The sequence below is a fragment of the Punica granatum genome, chromosome 4 (assembly GCF_007655135.1).
Source record: "Punica granatum isolate Tunisia-2019 chromosome 4, ASM765513v2, whole genome shotgun sequence".
Classification (NCBI taxonomy): Eukaryota; Viridiplantae; Streptophyta; class Magnoliopsida; order Myrtales; family Lythraceae; genus Punica; species Punica granatum.
Genome location: NC_045130.1, coordinates 34,767,092 through 34,787,608, shown reverse-complemented (window position 1 = coordinate 34,787,608; position 20,517 = coordinate 34,767,092). Strand labels below are relative to the sequence as shown.

At 35.5% G+C, this 20,517-nt stretch overlaps 3 protein-coding genes across 4 annotated transcripts; 2 read left to right on the top strand and 1 right to left on the bottom strand.

Moving 5' to 3' along the window:
- Positions 1-372: 372 nt before the first annotated feature.
- LOC116204356 lies at positions 373-816 on the top strand. Its single transcript, XM_031536441.1, has one exon. It carries the CDS (start codon positions 373-375, stop codon positions 814-816), a length of 444 nt encoding a protein of 147 aa, XP_031392301.1.
- A 998-nt stretch (positions 817-1,814) lies between these two features.
- Positions 1,815-4,931, bottom strand: LOC116206232 (ribose-phosphate pyrophosphokinase 4). Its single transcript, XM_031539046.1, has 7 exons — positions 4,617-4,931; positions 3,873-4,188; positions 3,279-3,374; positions 3,018-3,086; positions 2,803-2,931; positions 2,277-2,376; positions 1,815-2,192 (listed from the first exon to the last, which is right to left on the bottom strand). The coding sequence occupies exons 1-7, from the start codon at positions 4,760-4,762 to the stop codon at positions 2,062-2,064; spliced, it is 987 nt and encodes a 328-aa protein (XP_031394906.1). The 5' UTR covers positions 4,763-4,931; the 3' UTR covers positions 1,815-2,061.
- A 9,494-nt stretch (positions 4,932-14,425) lies between these two features.
- LOC116203058 (glycerol-3-phosphate acyltransferase 1-like) lies at positions 14,426-16,412 on the top strand. Of its 2 annotated transcripts, XM_031534725.1 has the most exons (3): positions 14,426-15,249; positions 15,341-15,392; positions 15,585-16,412. In XM_031534725.1, the coding sequence occupies exons 1-3, from the start codon at positions 14,512-14,514 to the stop codon at positions 16,262-16,264; spliced, it is 1,470 nt and encodes a 489-aa protein (XP_031390585.1). In that variant the 5' UTR covers positions 14,426-14,511; the 3' UTR covers positions 16,265-16,412. The 2 variants fall into 2 exon arrangements, with proteins under 2 accessions (XP_031390585.1, XP_031390584.1); XM_031534724.1 differs by having other exon boundaries at positions 15,341-16,412.
- Positions 16,413-20,517: the final 4,105 nt, after the last annotated feature.

The following is a 20,517-nucleotide window of genomic DNA, read 5'->3' as shown; positions in this document are numbered from 1 at the left end:
GTAAAATATAGTATCATTTCTGATTCGTGATTATAAATTAATTGAACTTGACCGGCGTGATTATAATTAATGATTCCTCGAGTTCATCATGTTGCATTATATATATGTATATATATATATATGGGTGTGTGTGCATGTTCTTTTTTTCTCTTTACTTCAATTTAAATTAATCTACTTATTAAAAAAAAAAATCCGGCCGGTCCACTATAGGAGAGAAAATATGGTGTACTAATTAATCACTGCAGATCAAATTAATTAACTTGATACACGTACACAGACACTCACTCTCCTTCGACACCCACACATATATATACGGATCGAACAGAGAACATCGATCAAAGACGGACTAAGGGAAGGAAGAAAAATTGTGAGATGGAAGTAGCTCTTTGCTCCCTCGCCACATTTCCTCTTGTCCCTCTCGTCCTCCTACTCCTCCAGCTGATCGTCGCCACCGCCACCATCTCCGCCGCCACGACGTCGTCAACCAATGCATCCGAGCACTTCATAAAGAGCGCGTGCAGCAAGGCAGCGTACACAGAGCTCTGTGAGAGCTCCCTCTTGCCCCACACCGCCACCATCAATTCCAACCCCTCAGAGCTCATCAAGACCGCCATGACGGTCTACGAGTCCAACCTACAAGCCGCCCTACACGACGCGATCAAAGCAAGGGATGCGGCCAGGTCGAAGTACTACCAGTCTCCCACTCGCGAAAACGCGAAGGCCCTCCATTCCACTAGTATGGAAGTGGTTAGATGGGTTTCTAATAGGGTCCCTGAGATGAAGGAAATTATAGGCAAGGGGACCCCGAAGTCCTAGGTGATCGAACAGATCAAGTATCTCAGCACATATGCGCAGATGCTGAAGAGTGTCGACGAGGTTCAGAAATTGGCTAGCAACGCTCTCTCCCTCGTCAACACCCTCAACTTCAATTGATATTATAAAACTTCAATGCTTTCTTAATCAAATGAAATAATAATATAATAAAATTCAATATAAAGAGACATGAGCATGCATGCATCTTAATTAATTAGTTGGAATAACCAAGAGTACACTACTTGAAATATTTCTTGCCGATTACTATATGTGTTTAAAGGTAGAATGTCACGTTGAAAAATTAATGAGAAAATCACGGGCTTATAAAATAATTAGTCTCATAACCTGATGGTATCCATTGACGATGGGACAATGAAAATGACAACTATGAACCTATGAAGCCAAAAAGGCTCAAGTCAATCTCTTTCAACCTCTGAAGCCAAAAGACTCAAGGCGAGTCTATATGTTATTCGTCGAGTCATTCAATTCAATTTATATATATATTACTCTTGTGATTTTAGCCTTACAACCATTTTTTGTCTTTTATATTCCCTTCCTCTGATCTAAAATTTGTGAGTATGCCTTGCTATACATGAGTCTCCTATACATAAGTCTCCTCCTCTTTTTTGTTCTTTTTTTTTATTTACATATATTATATGTATTGATTTTATGACATTAGAGATGCCGAGGCAGCTCTTAGAGCACCGAATAGGATCGAAATAACTGGAACACGCATAAAAGTTGAACCTAGTCGCCTGGCAGTGCACGATAGAAGCAAGTCCCGACTGACTTGTACTATTGAAGTCATTCATTGAATCACATGTCCAAGGCTGGCAATTCTCTCCATTGTTGGGTTTTGTTATCTCAGATAAATCGTTACACAAATAATTTTTATCGTCGTCGACCAAATACCGGAAAATTTACCAATCTTGGGAAAATTACGTTTCCATAAACTCTTTCAGCAGTGGCGCCAAAGTGATCGATAGTTCACAAACAGAACAGGGCAGAACAAATGCAAATCTCTTCATGGATTAGGCAGAGATGCCTTTGTCGCACACAGCCAAGCGTCACATTCAATACAGGCTTTGTCTTAACGACACCGAACAAAAAGAGAGAGAGAGAGAGAGAGAGAGAGGAAATAGAATGAAAATAAGGCCCTAAAAGAATTATTCTCTTGGATAATTATACAAAAAGAAAAGGGTGTTAATTGCTGTATGTGAACGCTGAGATTCCTTCCACAACTCCTACTCAGATTTGTAAAGCTTCTGCAAGCGATCCTGCGAGACTAAGAATCTCGAAGGGAGCTTTGTCTGCAATGGCCTTGACGGTAAGCGGGCAAGAATCGGTGATCCAGAAGTAGGCGAACCCCTTATTGGAATCTTTTAAGATTAAAAAGAAATGTTAAAACACAGAATAAGATGCCATAGAAACAAGAAAAAAGATTCGGGAGGTCTTTTATGTACCGTTATTCTCGTGAATGAACCGCTCCCAAGACCGTTTAGGGAATACGCCGTGGGTGACATACGCACTCACCTTGGCCGCACCGTGAGCCGACAACACTTTCTGAGAGGCAAAAGGAGAGTTTATGTTAAGATTTATCAAACATCTTTCTGCATATCTCAAATCACCTGAGATGTCAGTTTTCAGTTAAATCAAATACAACCTTTACTTGGTGATTGGGATGGACAGCTTAGAAGAATACACTTAAGAATATGAGAATATCAGCGAAATTTAAACTGGCCCATGACAGATTCATGAATAGAAGAGAAATGCGAATAATTGACTCTTGCATTTACGTTGCTAATAAAGACTATTGTGCGCTTTAGTTTGATCGTATTCCTAACATGGGAATTCCATTTGCAACTGAATTCAACTGCCCAGGGAAAAACTGTAACAAATTGTTTTTCTGCAAGGATCGAACATAGATTCACCTGATGATGTGAAATAATTAACGAAAGTAGCAGTAAATGGATTATCAAAAGAACCCACCTGACACTCGATTAAGGTTCCTCCAGATTGGACCAAATCATCAACAATGACTACATGACAGCCAGAAGGGTTTCCCTCCTTCAGCCTAACTATCCGCTTATCACCTTCACGAACCTTCGTGCAAATAACCTGTCATTAACAGTCTGATCAAATACTTGACATAAAGAAACCATCAATTGTGAATTGAGTTTCTATGGACTGAAATGAGCACATACCACTGGGAAATTATCCAAGAGCTTGTGAAATCTCTTCCAGGCTCCGTCATCTGGGAAAGCAACAATGACCTGCGAGTTCCAATCATTAGAAGAAGACCTGATCACGTGGCGGCAAATATAATGGGTCTATAACCTTCAAAGACAATAATAAAAAAGAAATTATTGTAGGTAAAGAGAAAGCGATTAACACTGACAGCATAGTCTTTGCATACGTATGTTCGTCACAGCAAGAATAGTGGGAGATGAGGCCAATATACTTACCTTGTCAAAATCAGGTAACTGGCGAAGACGTTGCCTTAACAGAGGAATTCCTGTCTCGAAAAGAGGTAAAACATTGTCCCCAAAATAAAACCTTTCCTGCAATAGAAAGGGGAGAAAGGATCAAGTTGCTTTGAGGAAACCAATAAAAGGTAATGAGGATACTCAATTACCAATGCAATTATCGTCCACAGAGATAGATTGATGAAGAAGTTGACAAACAAATTAGGCAGGCATCCACAATATATACGTATATATTAAATAAAGAAAAAACGAGTAGGTAAAGCAGTTCTGATCATTGATAAACCCATCATGATCATATTTTATCCGAATTAAACAGCCAAATGTAGCCATTCTTCTGTTAAATTATAAAGCATGACTTCCCTGCACAAAGCTATTTACCTCTCTCCTCCCAACTAACACATTCCGCAAAAGGGATAAAAGTGCAATTAGAAGAGAATGCCAGCTGAAACACATTAAGTTGATAACTTTGTATAGCATATCGTGAACCAGTGAACTGATTAACTTGCCCAGAGTTTCTGAAAAATACATTTTTTAGGCAACTGAAAGAGTAACATATGCATTAGTCAAGCTTACCTGCAAAGCGTGTATATCATATACGACTATGCTTGTCGGGCCACCCCGTGAGATTGGAATGTTTGACAATATTCTTGCCATGGTAAATGCTGTAGCCACATCTCCTTCTTCTTCCATCCGCTCAAAAGACCCCGTCGGAAAGTAGGGCAATACCAACGTAAAGGAAGCAACGAAGAGCCGAGGCAGCGCGTATATGACAGAGAGCTGTTCAAAGATCACCGAGGGAGAGCTGAAGGATGCGAGAAAGGCCACGTGCTGGCCTCGGATATCTTGCGCATTGTTTATGAACAGGTTCGGGAACCCATCATCAAAGCTCCTGCATATACACAACAAGTAAAGAACTTTCTAACAGGATAACAAACATATCTCAACCCCCTCTAATGGGCACAAAGATACAAACTTTTCAGTAATGAATAAGACAGCAGGCACTACCTCAACTTGTCAGCAAACCAGACAATATCTGCTTCAGCGGAAGTCAACTAACAAGTCGTACGTTGCAACTAATACGAATATAATACGATTAATTTTCTAAATTTCGGTCTCATTCACGAGATATCCCATCACCCCTTAAGATCCTCTAATCAGAAACATGGACTACTTATCTATCCCATATGAATACTGACAGAAAAAATTGTATCTTGCTCCAAGGAAGAATCGGTATTTAGCTCAGAAGCATTTCTGGTGCAGAGCATAATCATCTATTGCAGAGACACAAAGAGTGCGAGAGGGAGAGAGGGAGGGGACCTCCACTTGATGGTTTGGAGGTTGATGAGGTCAGACTGGGCGGCGACCTTGCGGGCCAGCTCCTCGGACTCGATGCAGTGGAAGAGGAGGACCTGCTTCTTCTGATGCTGCGAGTTCGAGTTAGAGTTAGAGTTCGAGATCTCCATTAACGCGGACGGGAAGCTCTTCTTCCTCCCCGGAGACGAAACCGATGGCAGAGGAAGGCGGAGGAGCGGAGGGTTTCTTTTCTTGGGGGGGAGAGAGAGAGAGAGAGAGAGAGACGGAGACCGAATGCCCAGTAACTGTAGCGTTATTGCAAATTGTCTTCTTCTTTTTTTCTTTTTTTTGGTCTATCCTCGGAAGATCTTATTTTATTTTATTTTATTAACTTGTGAAATGATAATATCTATATCAATTAGCAATTTCTATTTGGGAAATTTGGGGCGTTGCTGCTGGCCACCCCTCACCCCGCGAGGCCACTAGTTAATCAAAACTAGATGAATGTTCTTTGTGCGATAAAATTTTATCAATTTAATTATATTAAATATAGATAATTAATAGTAAAATACATATAATAAAATAAAATAAATAAATAAGCACTTTCCCTAATCTTATAAAATACAACAACATATATATAATAAATTTGTCTTAAAGAGATATCATGTAAGAGGTATATACAAAACCAAAATAAATAGAAGAGATATGTACAAAATGAATTTTTAAGTCCACCACTTATAGAACTTTTAAGTGTACTGAATTTGAAAATGTATCACATGCCTCGATGAATTTTTTAAAATATTCGAGAAAATTTTTAGTTTTTTTTAAAAAATCATAATTATGTATCAATCTAAACAAATAATATTGGCATATATTCAAAATTTGTTGAATATGATATATCAAATAAGATATCGTAAAAATTCATTTAATCGGAATTTAAAAGGGCAATACACTAATTTTCCTACTCAAAATTAATTTCTCCGTGCTGTTCAAAAGATGGTAAACCATGACTTGAGGGTTTTAAAATAACCGCCCCTCAAGCAAGTGAGAACATCTTATCAAAATTGAGGGTTATCAAATAGAGTTATCATATTTCGCCTTTCAACTTTCACATATTGATATATTGATGGAAAAAAATTAGCAATAATATCATATTTATTACAGAATATTGATACTTTTTTAGCATTATATGGGATATTTATATTTTATATTTTCAATATTAGTAAAAGTATCTTTTAAAACTTAAATACTAATATCTATATTTAGGGCTTTTCTATACATACTCTCTCTGTTTACAAATCCTTGTACAATACATGTATTCATAACAATGAATTCTATATATATAAGCAATGGAAAATATGCTTCCAAATTTGATATAAGCATATCAAATATATATCTATAATGCCTTTAATAAAATTACGAACATATGTCTAGTTACTTGCGTCTATGAATATTAAAACCAAGTCCATGATGTGCATAAAGCTCTTAAATTTTATTTTTTTTTCCTTTTTATTGTCAAGTTATTCTTATAAATTATTATATATATATATATATGAGCCAGAAAGCAATACTAGAAGTTGCTACGACATCATTTTTTTTAAAAAAAACTTAGCTCATAAACGATTGTCTTCTTGACTACTCAAAAAATACTATATATTCATTGGTGAAATTATGATCGTTCTTTATTATTATACTAGAAAAATTATTAAAAAAATATCTTGATTTGCAAATAAATGTTAAATATTTTCTCAAAAAAATAAAAAAAAATTACCTAATTCATGAATAATTTTTAAAAATAATCTCAAGAAAAAAGTTCTTTCAATAAATTAAACAATTTATCCATAAATACCAAATTATTTAAAATTTGTTAACTCTTTTACACACCATGGAACTCATATGTATCCGCATAATGTGCAAGGCTGCACCTAGTCTTATATGAATCATCTCTACATCAATCAATTCACCTTAATTCTTTATTCTCCCAATGCCCAGTTAAATTTAGCTTCCCTGATGAACTTTCGCGAATATTACGAAAGAAAAAGAAAAAGAAAGAGAGTTACTTATTCTTATTAATTTATGGACAATATGGCAAACTATAGTATTGTAGTTGGAATCTCATTAATCCTTCCGAAGTGAAGCTTGAGCTTCACATAAATAGCAAGTAAAATAGCTTCACCGTATTTACAAGTTTCTTAATGATTTTTCCATTTGAAATTTATTTATAGTGGATTAACAATTACTTGATTGATAATGTTTGAAATTCTATAGAGATTCTCGATCACTTTATAATTTGTATGAAGCTTACAACAGATATAAATTGCATATTTTAATTCATATTCTATAACGTGTAATTAATCTCACTGAAAATGATTTTAATAGTGAAAATTATGCCTTTTCTTTTACGTAACAATGTAATTGAATATGTTAATAATAAGTATTATAAAATTTTAAATTAATTGACACATTTAATTCTCTTTCAAGGTTGCACGCTGGAGAATTTCGAGTTTGAGTTAGTTTTAGTAACTATATTTGCCATTTGTTTATCATAACTTATCAAAAACTCTAATCTTTTGGTAGGCAATTAAAAGTTTTTCAACCTTTTCATGATCTATTTATAGTGCACTTGTCTAAAATACTTCATCTAATGTACATGCATTTCTTATATATACAATTTAATTTTTAATGTAAAATAAAGCCATAATAATCCACAATTTATGCACCATTTCTGTGTCTTTTCAGTAAACCTGTAAAATTTCTAAGGTAAATTGCACCGGTGGTCCAAAAAGTTTTATAAATGTTTTAATATGGTACAAAAAGTTTTTTTTGCTACTTGATGGTACAAAAGGTTTCAAAGTTGTTTCAGTAAAGTACACACCGTCATCTCGCCATTAACGTCGTCAAACCGTCTTTTACAAGACTGTAAACTTTGCACCATCATGTAACTTACGTAAAACATTTTGTACAATTAAATTATAATTTCAAAACATTTTGCACCATCATGTAACATCCCACAAAAACCGGTTTTGCACAATCAACGTCGACTTGACGGCGTCAATGGCGAGATGACGGTTTGTATTATACTGAAACAACTTTGAAACATTTTGTATCATTAAGTAGCAAAAAAAAAATTTATACCATATTGAAACATTTGTAAAACTTTTTGAACCACCAGTGCAATTTATTCAAATTTCTACCTTATTATATGCGTTATAGTTTATATATTATTTGACATTAATGGTTTTTCATGCTTCACGTCAGCGACAGTAACGGTGCTTGGATAAATCAACGATGGGATGACCAAAAAACAAGGTTGCAAGCTACCAAAAAGAAGGAAAAAAAAAATACACACAAAGTTGCACAGCAATGCTAAGAATGAAAAATTCCAAAAGAAATGTTTAGGACCAATCTTTTTCCATGTCCAAGCAATTAATTTCATCTCCAATGTGGATGCAACATTATATTCGATAATACCATAAAAATAATAGAATGGAACATTATTGTACGATTTTATGTCAAATCTTTTATGTATCACTTGGTACAGCTGTTAAGGTGTAGATTCCATGCTGCAACAGACATAATTTACCACTATTGACTACCACATTGAATTATGATTCTCCTTTCTAAACAGGAAAAAAGACTCGTGCGCTTTTCTTTTTTTTTTTTTTGTCTTGGTTAATAGTGAATTTGTGTTCAAGGCAACGACCTATGCAGGGGTATCAAGCACGACAAGGAAGATATCATGCGAACATTGTATATATTCGAGACAAAGTTAAAAAGAATTCTTAAAATTTACATTAACGTTGTATGATTTTGGTCCTCTCCCTATCCGAAAATTCGAATTGTTAGGTGGTAGCTAGAACCCTTCACTACAAATCTCCATAAGTTTTCCTATAATTGTCCGGCGTGGAATTATTCCTTTTTTTTTTTTTCCCGCAACAGGTATTACTTGCTCTTTGGGTAAGCACTTGAAGATGAATGAACTATCCATTTTTTGGACATATTTTTTTATGAACTAAAAATATTAAAACTAGACCAACGTGAGTTGGTTCAAAGCGGTTAGACGATTCTTTCCCTTAATTAAGGTCTCGAATTCGAGTTTTATGAATGAAGAAAATCAACGTTTGATAGTTTTACCTCTAAGTGGGCCGATCCAGCTCGACTAGACTAGCCAAAAACCATTGGGCTTTTGGATAAGAGGATGCGCACCAAGAAAATATTAAACTAGCGATGGTCATTGGAGTAGGACCAATCTATATCTATATATATATATATATATATATAAGTAAAATTAACTCCCACAAACATGTAATAGGGTTATAGTTAATAGGGTTAGAATTGTCAATTTGCTTCATCTATTAATGATTCTTTTAAAAAAAATCTTATATTATTTTAAAATTTGAAAAAGATACAAAAAAGGAGTTTATTTGTTTTTCATTATTTATATGATTGCAAAAATCATATTTAGATTATCAAATTCATATATCCGCACTCTCTATATATAGTAAAATACACTATTTAATGTATATAAGAGCAAGCTCTTGCAAGCTAATATAACCTAAAAAATTGCAAATCAAGAAGTGATAATAAATGCAAAAATTGCTTTCTATATAGAATCCAATCCAATACACGGATTAATATATATATAATTCATCTAATATTTTTAATACAAATGACAATGCTTAACGTCATAAATATGACAAAAATTTAAATTTTCAAACTAATATAATCTAAAAAATTAATAATTAAAAACTGATAAATGCATAAATCACTTGCTAGATATAATTCAATATGATATGTAGGTTAATATACATATGTATATATATAATTCAGCTAAAAGTTTTTTGGAAAAATGGCAATGCATAATTTCATAAATATAACAAATTTAGATTATATTGTTCAAATTATCAACATAATAATTCATTAATTAAATGACTTAAAAGCGAGTTTGGTTTGCAAAAATAGGAATAAATGATGAATTTGATTTTCAAATTAGTCCTTTATATTTATTAATAAGAAATATTGTTGTTAAAAATGTGATCAATAATTCACATAAAAATGATAAGAAGTATATGATACTGAACCCGTACAATGCACGGGATAGAATACTAGTAAAATAATATAATTTCTATCTCATTAACTAGTGAGTAAATGACACTTTGCACCCCCGCCTTTTGGGCCTAGTGGTGAAGTACTCCCTATCCTTTAAAATTTTACACTGCACCACCCAACCTATTTAACAAGAAGCATATTGCCACCCTAGCTACTTTTCCAGCTATTTTTTCCAGCCAAAATTAATTTATTATCAATATATTAATTTTAGATTTAAAAAATTATTCAAAATTTAAAAACTTGAAAATTAGGGGGAAAGAAGAGAGAAGAACCTAAGACAAAAGGGGAGAGGTGAGACCTCAGAAGACCAAAACGATGAGTGAAACATAATATGGAATTTGATTAGACAGGCTCAAAGGTGAGATCTTTTATCAAATCAGAGACTCGTATGACCTCCCCAGTGTCGAACAACTCCAAGACCGACCTGATCCAAAGGCGAGACCTTTTCTGTGTCAAAATGTCGGACGGCCATGCAGGAAAAAGACCTTGATGGAGATTTTCTAGGGATGAAGAAGAAAACAATAGGATTGAATTTGTGGCAGAGATTTTTGGAATTCGGGTGGAGAAGGGGGCAGCTCGTGAAATTATTAGGGGAAGCAAAGAATGAATGTTCTATTGAATGATGAAAAGGACTCAATCCTCTTTTCTTTCGACCTTTCCATGTCAAAAGTGAAGGCAGGAGTAGATTTTTTTAAAAAAAATTTAATTTTCAATTTTTTTTTTGAAATTATTTTTTCAAAATCTGAATCAATAAATTAATAATAATTCATATTTTGGCTGGAAAAGTAATCAGGTTGCACTTTACTTTTTTTTGTACAGGTCGGGTGGAATAATATAAAATTCTAAACATTGGGGGTGCTTTACCACTAACCTTAAAAGTGAGGATGTTAACTGTATTTTACTCTTAATTAGTTGATGTATTTTCAAACTTTTTAATTCTTTCCATAAGGACGATATCTATAAAGTTAAGTAGAATAGAATAGTAAAGAAATGTAAAGCGAAGAAGGATAATTTCATTAATCAGAATTGCATTTCGAATATCTTAAATCGATCCCCACTGTACTAAACATCGTTCCTTTCAAATTTAATTTGTCAATAGAATAGACCCTCAATCGACTATGACGCCCACTACTCATGCAAAAAAGATTACAAAGCCCACTGCAGTCTGATTTTGGTGGCTACTACAGGTCCCGCAAATAATTGTGCTATCAATAGTACAAACAAATCAATTTAACTTGGTACATAAACATCAAAAGTTCTGTTTGGAATCCCAGCAAATTGAAAGCTCAAGCATCATTTTGAAAAGGAACTTTTCGTACAATAGCATTGCCCTCAATTGAGGACCGAAAGATCAAAGGTTCGATTTTACGACTTTACTGTGTGGATGAAGCAACGAGAACATAATATTTTAAGATGAGAGCATAAGACATTCAGAAACTTCCTTGATCGTTAGCTCTTTAGAGATGTCTTATCCAGTTTCGAGGTTTAGATTTACTGAGAGTTGTTAACCCACAAGATTAGCCTTGCAAAAATGGACTTTCTTGAAGCAACGCAAACACATTTTTCTGGATAATTAGGGGATCAAGGTACATAAAGTTACATATAACTTTGCCAAACCAACATAAAACTAATTACAATAATTAATTTTTCTGTATATAAAGAAGACCTATATATTTAATACAACAATAATGAAGACGAAATATAGGGGCAAGAATGTCTTACTAGTAAAGATTGGACCATGAACTTATTGATTCCGAGTTCATAATTTATGCCATTATACTAAATCCTCTTCCTTCAATATTGTCGTTTCTGTCATGTGTGCAAAGCGGAGAGATCAGCTAGCTGATTAATGATGCCCTAGGGAGGAATAAAATCGGTCTAATTAACCTAGTTCATTAACAATCTTGTTTTGGAGCTCAACAAAATTCGTCATTAATTAATTTCATCTACCACTAGTTCGTAGATCAAGGGAGGCCAAATTAAATGTGTCACAAGATAAGTTTTTAAGCATTATATTTCAATGATCAAAAAGGGAAAAAAATAAAAAAGTGCAATAAAATCATTGGCTGCTCCACAAAATGCTAAAATCACAAGGTTGACTCGTGTACACAATGCGTTGTATGTCCCTATCTTACTCTCTTTTTTTTCCCTTCTTTTGTTGGGTGATACCGCTGTTTTACTTTATTACTGTTAATAATATTGGGAAAGAAATAACCTTTAATACAAGATCTCTTGGAATTTCGAGAGTAATATATCCCATAATTGCTTATCGAAAAAAATAGATAATAAATCACGCATGTAATATATTTTTTTCAAATCACGGGTATTTTCAACTTATAAATTGAGACTAATTCCATACACTTTCATCGTCTTTTAATAATAAAGAGATGGGCTTTACAATAACTTGTGTACCATCTATTATTGTGACAAGACATGAGAATGCACGCACCGATGAAAACTAAGATACGTATTTGATCAATACTAAAGAGAAAATCTTGATGCGATTTGTTTCACTGTGTCGATGCAGCAATGAGAGCATGATTTTACTTAGATGAGATGGTAAGCCCTAAGACATTCAGAAACTTTCTTGATCGTTAGCTCTTTAAATTATTTTATCCCGTTTCAATTGCTTTAAATTGGCCTTGCAAAAAGAACTTTCTTGAAGCAACGCAAACACATTTCTCTGGATAATTAGGGGATCATGGTACATAAAGTTACATAGAACTTTGCTAAAACCAACATAAAATCAATTACAATAAATATTATTCTTTTTTCGATTATAAAGAAAATTTATAGATCTAGTATAATAATAGTGAAGGCGAAATTAAAGGACAAGAAAGTCTTATTGGAGGATAAAATCTAAAACCCACCCCTTAATCCGAGTCGACAATTTGTGGCATTCCAGTAAATCGCCTAATTCCTCAAATATTTTTTTGCTGGATCCCAATTCCTCAAATATTCTTGTCCTTATTATCTGCAAGGTGGTGGGATCAACTAGTTGATTCATGATGTCCTAAGGTGGCGTGAAGCCGGCCTAATTATTAATTAACCTAGTACTTTTACAATCTTAATTTAAATTCAACATTATATCAAATCGAAAGGATGGACAATCGAACCTATTTCTCGATTCTTGGAGCTTAACAAAATTCTACATTAATTTGATCTACCACGCTAATTTGTAGATTAAGCGAGTCCAAATTAAATATACCAGAAGTTTAATTTCAAGCTTTACTTTTCAATGATCTCAAGAAAAAAGAAACACCCGAGTGCAGTAAAATCTTTGGCTGTTCCATAAAATACTAAATTCACAAGGTTCACCTCATGTACAAATTGCGTTGTATGTCCATAATCTGATCTATTACTGTTAAATAAAGCTTCAAATTAATCCATACGCACTCATCATTTTTTAATAATGTAGAAATGGGCTTTACAATAGCTCGTGTAACATCTATTAGTGTGACAAGACATGAGAATGCATACAACAACGAAAACTACTTGAACTTTCCTTATTATTAGTTTTATAAATAGTTATTGTTACCCCACATTGTTAGGCGCAGACATTCATAAATTATATTAATCAATATTTGTTTTTCTTCCACAGAAAATCTTCTGCGTCTCTTTCTCCAAATCTTGAATTGAACTTTGTTTATTGCTCCCCAATTAAATTCTCACATGCTAAGAATTTAAGTCCGAACTACCACACTGTAATAAACAAGTTTTACATTTTTCTTGGACATAAAAGTGGGTCAAAGCTGAGTAAATAAAAAAAGGCTGGTTAAAAGCAAATGGCTAATTTAATTCTCGACGGGTGAACCACGCAGAAAATACATGCATGTTCTAATATAAATCATCCATTGCTAATGATTGAGACCAACCCTCAACAAACCATCAACAATACGAAATTCATGATCTTGACTGCTCATTTTCGAGAAAGGAAATTTATTTTCTACGTGAATCTTTAACAGTATGTTCGCGTAATTGATTCGTGTCAAAATTTTCCCAACTAAGCACTTCTCAGTGAAGTTATGGCAAAAAAAAAAAAAAGGAGGTCACTTTTCTTTCGGTTACATAAGGGGAACATTTCTGGAGTGATGCAGTTGAGATCTCAACATTTTTGTCAGGCATATTTGAATTGTTACATCATTTTTTTCGTAGGATTTTACAATCTTTTTAGGTAAAGATTATCCCCTGGGCAAAATCTGCATATTACAATGTTAAAGTATTATCGGTTCGACTTTATACATGTCCACGTCGAAGAATATAACGTATTCGAAACAGTGTATATTAATTCTATGGCACCATATACAGAGGACCAAGGGATATGCTATAATAAAAAACGACCACTGTTCAGTTCAGCAAGCATAGAGATTCATGTTCAAAAGAAATGCCTCACGAGAATAAACAATAGTCTAGTTTAGCATACCGAAGCGTCGACTTAAAGCTGCTGCCAGCAGATACGCTACGCGCGTCGAAACCGCTGTCTCATCCGTCCACCGATTCAGGAAAGCTGAACATACGATCTGATCAGCCGGGCATTACCCACATAAAAAAAATTTTCAAGAGAAGGAACTGAGGACTGTCAAATTTAATGCCACCAGTATGTAGTTAACAGAAATCACTTGTATACACATAAATTATGTCTGTATATGCTCTCCATAGTCAACTTTCAATATCCAATGAGCCCTTCCTTCCCTGAGACCCTATAAATATCCTGCAATTGCATGCGTTCTATCACAGTTCCACCGTTGAAACTCTCTCATCAAAACTCCATTGAAAGAGAAGAAGAACAAGAAGGAGAAGTATAGAAGTTATGGTGTTCTTCCCAGGGGTGCTCCTGAAGCTTGCAGACCGGCTCCTCTGCCAGCTTCTCCCCAACTACTGCCATAGAGCTGCTAGGAAGTTCCGGAACTATGGTGGCCTCTTCCTCAGGAACCCTCCTCCCAAGCCCCAGACTTTCCCTAGCATCACGAAACTCGCACTTGAAGCGAGGTCCGACTGCCCCGAGTCTGCCACTCTGGTGTGTGACATTGCTGGAGCCCTGCTTCGGTCTTGCTTGTTCTTCCCCTACTTCATGCTGGTCGCTTTCGAGGCAGGCGGGATCATGAGGGCGTTGCTATTATTGCTGTCCTCCCCGATCCTGCTTCTCTTGGATTACAAAGCGAAGCTCCGGATCATGATCTTTGTGACCTTCTGTGGGCTGCGGGTAAGGGACGTGGAGAGTGTGGCAAGGGCAGTCCTGCCCAAGTTCTATCTTGAGGACCTCAACAAGCAGGCCTACGATGTTTTGGCCTCGGCAAGAGGCAAAGTTGTAATCACGAGCGTCCCTAGGGTGATGGTTGAGGGGTTCCTGAAGGAGTTCCTGGGTGTTGATAAGGTTATTGGTACGGAGCTACACTCTACCGGGAAGTACTTCACGGGATTGATATCTGCTCCCGGCCTGGTCTCCAAGCACCGAGCTCTGAAGGACTACTTCGGGGAGAGGAGGCCTGACATTGGCCTTGGAAGCTCGAGAGACCTGAATGATTATCTATTCATGTCCCTCTGCAAGGTTAGATAATTCTACATTTTTCTTTCTGCATCCTTTTCATTACGCTCTACCCGTAAAAATCCGTGTTGAATCTGAATTTAATGTTTTGCAGGAAGCTTACTTGGTGAACAAGGAAGAGCAGAGCAAGAACAGCAATGGAGCTGGTAGTTGTACCGTTCTTCCTAGGGAAAAATACCCAAAGCCATTGATATTCCATGATGGACGGCTAGCTTTCTTGCCCTCCCCTCTCTCGATGCTATCCATGTTCATGTTCCTTCCGCTCGGCCTAATATTGGCAATCTTCCGGCTCTCCATCGGAATTTTCCTCCCTTACAAGCTATCCATTCTTCTCGCAGCTTTCAGTGGGCTAAAAATCACGGCAAAGGGTTGCAAGAACGAGATAAGGTCCGACAGTCCCGAGGGAGGAGGGATCCTCTACGTGTGCACCCACCGAACTCTCCTTGACCCGGTGTTCCTCAGCACATCAATGGCCCAGTCCGTAACTGCAGTCACGTATAGCCTGAGCACTGTGTCCGAGTTCATCTCACCCATCAGAACCGTGAGATTAACAAGAGACAGGGCCCGAGATGGCGAAACCATGAAGAAGCTACTTAGTGAGGGAGACCTCGTGATCTGCCCTGAGGGAACCACGTGCAGAGAGCCTTATCTGCTAAGGTTCAGCTCCCTGTTCGCCGAGCTGGCACATGAGATCGTCCCAGTGGCAGTGAACACAGAAGTCAGCATGTTCTATGGGACGACTGCCCGTGGGCTCAAGTGTCTCGACCCGATCTTCTTCCTCATGAATCCAAGACCTACTTACTATGTCAATGTCCTTGGGAAGGTTCCAAGGGAGCTGACCTGCGAGGGCGGGAGGTCAAGGCATGAGGTTGCAAACGGAATCCAGAAGCAGTTGGCCGATGCCTTGGGATTCGAGTGCACAGGTCTTACCAGGAGGGACAAGTACCTGATGCTTGCTGGCAATGAAGGAGTCGTTGAGGAGCCGAAGAAACGAGACTCAGCAAATCGTAAAGAATAGATTCGTCTGTTAGTGACGACTGACAGGCACAACTAATTACAATTCGTAATTCATGGGGGGAAAAAAACAGCAGGGTCGATGTATCTTCTATATATTCCATTTCTTATCAATCGGTTTTATTGAATGAGAATTAGTATTCAATTTTTCATGTTCTTGCAATAAATCAACACGATGCGGGATTCAATCTATAGACATCATGGGGTCTGTGGGTGTGATGTCTGTAATGGTTAAACGATGTTTGATCTCTGAAATCATTTACTTCTCATCTGGATTGATTTAACTGTCTGATTGTTTCCCAAGAATCAGTAGCGGTCTTGCATGGCCAATATGTGTTTTCTTTTCCCATGACCTTGCAAGTAAAATATGGTTGGACAAATTTATTTTTGGTTATGGATAAAAAAAATAGAATATGGATTACATCCACTAGAATAGTTTTCCGAATTTATTTATCTTCCCAGAAAAAAAACCATTTTAAATTCCATGTTACAAATGCATAATGACTTGAATCTCACGTTAGTTGCATAACCCACGTCACCTAGCAATGTATTGCCTAAGGCTGCGGCAAATCTCCATTTATACAGATTGGTTTGCTAATCAAGCTTCATCGGTTCGCTTGGGAGAATTTTCTCAATCATGCATACATGTACTGTCGAGGTCTGCTTAATTCTTGATGGAGACATTTTAAAGTCAATTTGCCCCGTTTAGTTTCTTTATTGATGAATATATTTTGGGCTTAGTCCCCGTACACTAAAACCTAAAGCAATCACATGGAGAAGTCTTGTGAAGATATAAGACATGCAACATGTGTAAATGAGCTAGGAAAATCCTAACTAGTTCTATTCTTGGTTGAAGAAAATAAGGAGAGAGTGAAGTATATTCCAAATTTTTTTTTTAAAAAAAGAGTTTTAAATAGAAGGAGAATAAAATTGGACTTCAAACGTCATTCTTATGAATGATGCTATGTCCTCTTAATCGATCTAATAATCCTCTTAATTCAGTTTCTCTATTTAAAGTGGGATTGACATGTGGGAGGAAAGAATAGCAAATTGATAATATTGTCTTTCAATTTCTCTATCACTTTAAAGCGTATGATATTTAAATTTAAAATAAATAATATTTTTTCATCTCCGAAAAGAAATGATATTTTTGACTTTTCAACCACACTAAAAATAAGGAGGTAGTTATAAAAATTTGAACTCCTGTTTAAATAATAGTGTAAGATAATAGTATAAGAAAATACGCATTAACCAAAAATAACTAAGTTATCTCAATTGATACCATAATCGAGTATCGACTCTTCTATTAGTCAAAATATAAGAACCAAAAACTTCAGTGAAATTTGTAATCTCGTTCTTTTGCTCATCAATACCGGGGTCCTGCTAGAACCTGTGAACCAGGCAGAGAGTTATCTAGTACAACATTGAGATGTGTGCAATTTATCGGAGTCGATTGAGATACCTCCTGCGACCGTAATGAATGATGGAGCGCGGTCGATCAGAACGCAAGAAGGTCCAATGCATGATCGAATTAAATGCCCTTCCTATGTATTGTATTGTATGGGGTAGATGGAAATATTGATAGTCGACTCACAGTTAATTAGATGTTTTTCAGCAACAGAAGAGCATGCAGTGGCAGACAAGCAACAACAAACGACCTTTAAGGCAAGGAGAGTCAACGGCCAGAAGTCTACGAGCCGCATTGTTTTCCCCCCAGAGGCAAAGTCAACGGCATGATATTCTGTGACTCTGACAGGAACTAATGCAAGTGGTCGACGCCCGCCGTTGGTCTAAGGTTCTCTCTCTAATAAAAGCTGTTCTGATATATTATGGAAAAATTAATATAGTCTGTTGTTTGGATCCTTTCTGTCTTAGGAAAATGGGATGTTTCGCACCGATTCGATATGCCTTGACGTTTAAGGAAAAGAGATACATAGACGAGCGAATTCAAGTTATATAAGTATTGAATTCAGAGTGTAAGTCGATTACAATAGGTGGCGTTGGGTTCGGGTCTAACCGACTTCTTTCCATCCTTTTTCTCCAGTACAAACAAATCTTAGTGATATTACTTACACCAAAAAAAAAAATTTAACCTTGTAATGGCCATAATAGATTAAAAGAAATCAGAATAATATATCTGTCAACAATATTTCCAAGAAAAAGAAAAGGAGGAGACAAAGAAAAGGCAAAACGGCACAATTGGGCTCTGAAATTGGGATCACAAGAGAAAAACAGTCGGGAAGAGGCCCGTAGCATCTAGGCCAGATGCCGATTTGGTAAGCCTTATTTGTGATTTTTTTTTTGGGTATGTAATTTAATACCTGAAAGACTAACATGTTCCAATTAATTCACTTCGAGCCGAGTCGATTTACTAAAGAAAATGTTTTTTAATCACAAATTTATTTTTCCCATTTATAAGACTCGAAAATTGCTTAAACCAATCTATGTAATGTTGATAGCCTTAATTATGATTTCAAGTGGACCCATGTTGTGGAAATGAAGATTTTTTGTTATGGAAATTGATAATTTTCTTAATTAGTACTAGAGTTCGCGTCCTGACTACGTGCTGCTATTACACACTCTTTTACAAAATTTATTAAGATAAAACATGACACAAGAAATGATATAATACATATGCATATATATCGATAAATTGATTACCAATAATAAAAAAATAATAATCATTAAAATGAAAAACAAGTTGAACAATTTTATATGTTAGTCTTGAAGAATTGTATATGTTGCGATTTCGTTTGGGGGATAAATTGTCTTGATGGCGTGGAGGTCGCTGGTAAAAGAAGAAAGAGATTTGGGAGAGAAGATGGGTCTCGAGAAGCCCCTCTTTTTTATTAAAGTAGTAATAATAGATAGATAATAGATAATTTAAGTTATATAATAGCAAGTGCAGCTAATTACAGTAAGAATTTTTTTAAAAAATTACCACAGAGGATTATTATAATATATATTTGAAAATAATAATAATAATAATAATAATAATAATAATATAAAAAATGGTTCATAGAATTATTTTCATATTTATTGAAAATGTCACAGGATTACATTAATAACATTAGAATTAAAATTTTGAAAGTAAAAAATCAACCTCAAATTATAAAATGGAGGACTTTCAATGACTCAAGGTTTGACAAAATTATTAACTTCTTATAGCTATAAGTTTTTTTAGTTTCTTAGAAAATATTGCCAATATAAAATGAGTGGTATCATAACTTATGAATCATATCTTATAATTATGGTTTCATTTGGTGGCTAAATTTATTAATCAATTTCAATATAAGATTATGTTAAGTGAATCAATTCATTTTCAATTTAAGTATTATAAGCAATGAAGTGATTAAGTAATATTCAAAACAAATCGGTATAACTTGCGAGATAAAAGTCTAGTTGATTAGTAAAATCAACACATCATAAAAGTTAATCATATAAAGCGTTTCGGCGCTTCATACTCTTTAAGTAAGGTTTTAGGTTCAAATCTTGTGAATTGAGAAAATTCATGCTGTGAGGGTTTTATCCCTCAGTGGGTCGACCTGATTTGACTGGATTAGTCGAAAGCCCATTAAATTTTCGGATACTGGAGTGCATACCGAAAAATATATTAAAAAGAGATGAAGAAAACCGAGATAAAATAAAGGAAATTAAGTCATCATTTCCGACACTAACCATTATCATTAAACCCTTTCAGACTATCATAACCACTAGGAACTTTCATTTAAAAAAAAAAGGGGAAAAAAAGAGAGAAAGGACCAAATTTGGAGGGGGGCTGGAAGTATCCATGGGACCATGACTTTGGCATAATTACTATGAGGTCCACTATAGAGTTTGCAGCTACATGAACGTGTGGGACTATAATTTCAAATCGAAATAATGATGAGCTAAATTCAGTTGCCAGCTAAAAAAAGTTTTAACATGTCTGATTTGCACTGTATTATTTGGTCTACGCACCTAAACTGATAACATTCGAGATTATGCGATATTACTCATGTACAGAGATGGGAAATTAATTAATTACTACAAGGGACAGTTGTTCGGTCATAAAACAGTCGAACACTTCTTCGCAAGAGTCGATTGATGTGATTTTGGATCAAGTTACGCCATGCCTAATTCAGCATCCGTGTGGATCTGATCATGCTGTTGGCTATCTGTCGTGGTCTATGGTCTAATTCAGCTTTCAGTTAGATGAATCTCTGGTGGCTCTGCATCACGTACCGCTACCCTTGGGTTCTCATGTCTTACCGAACT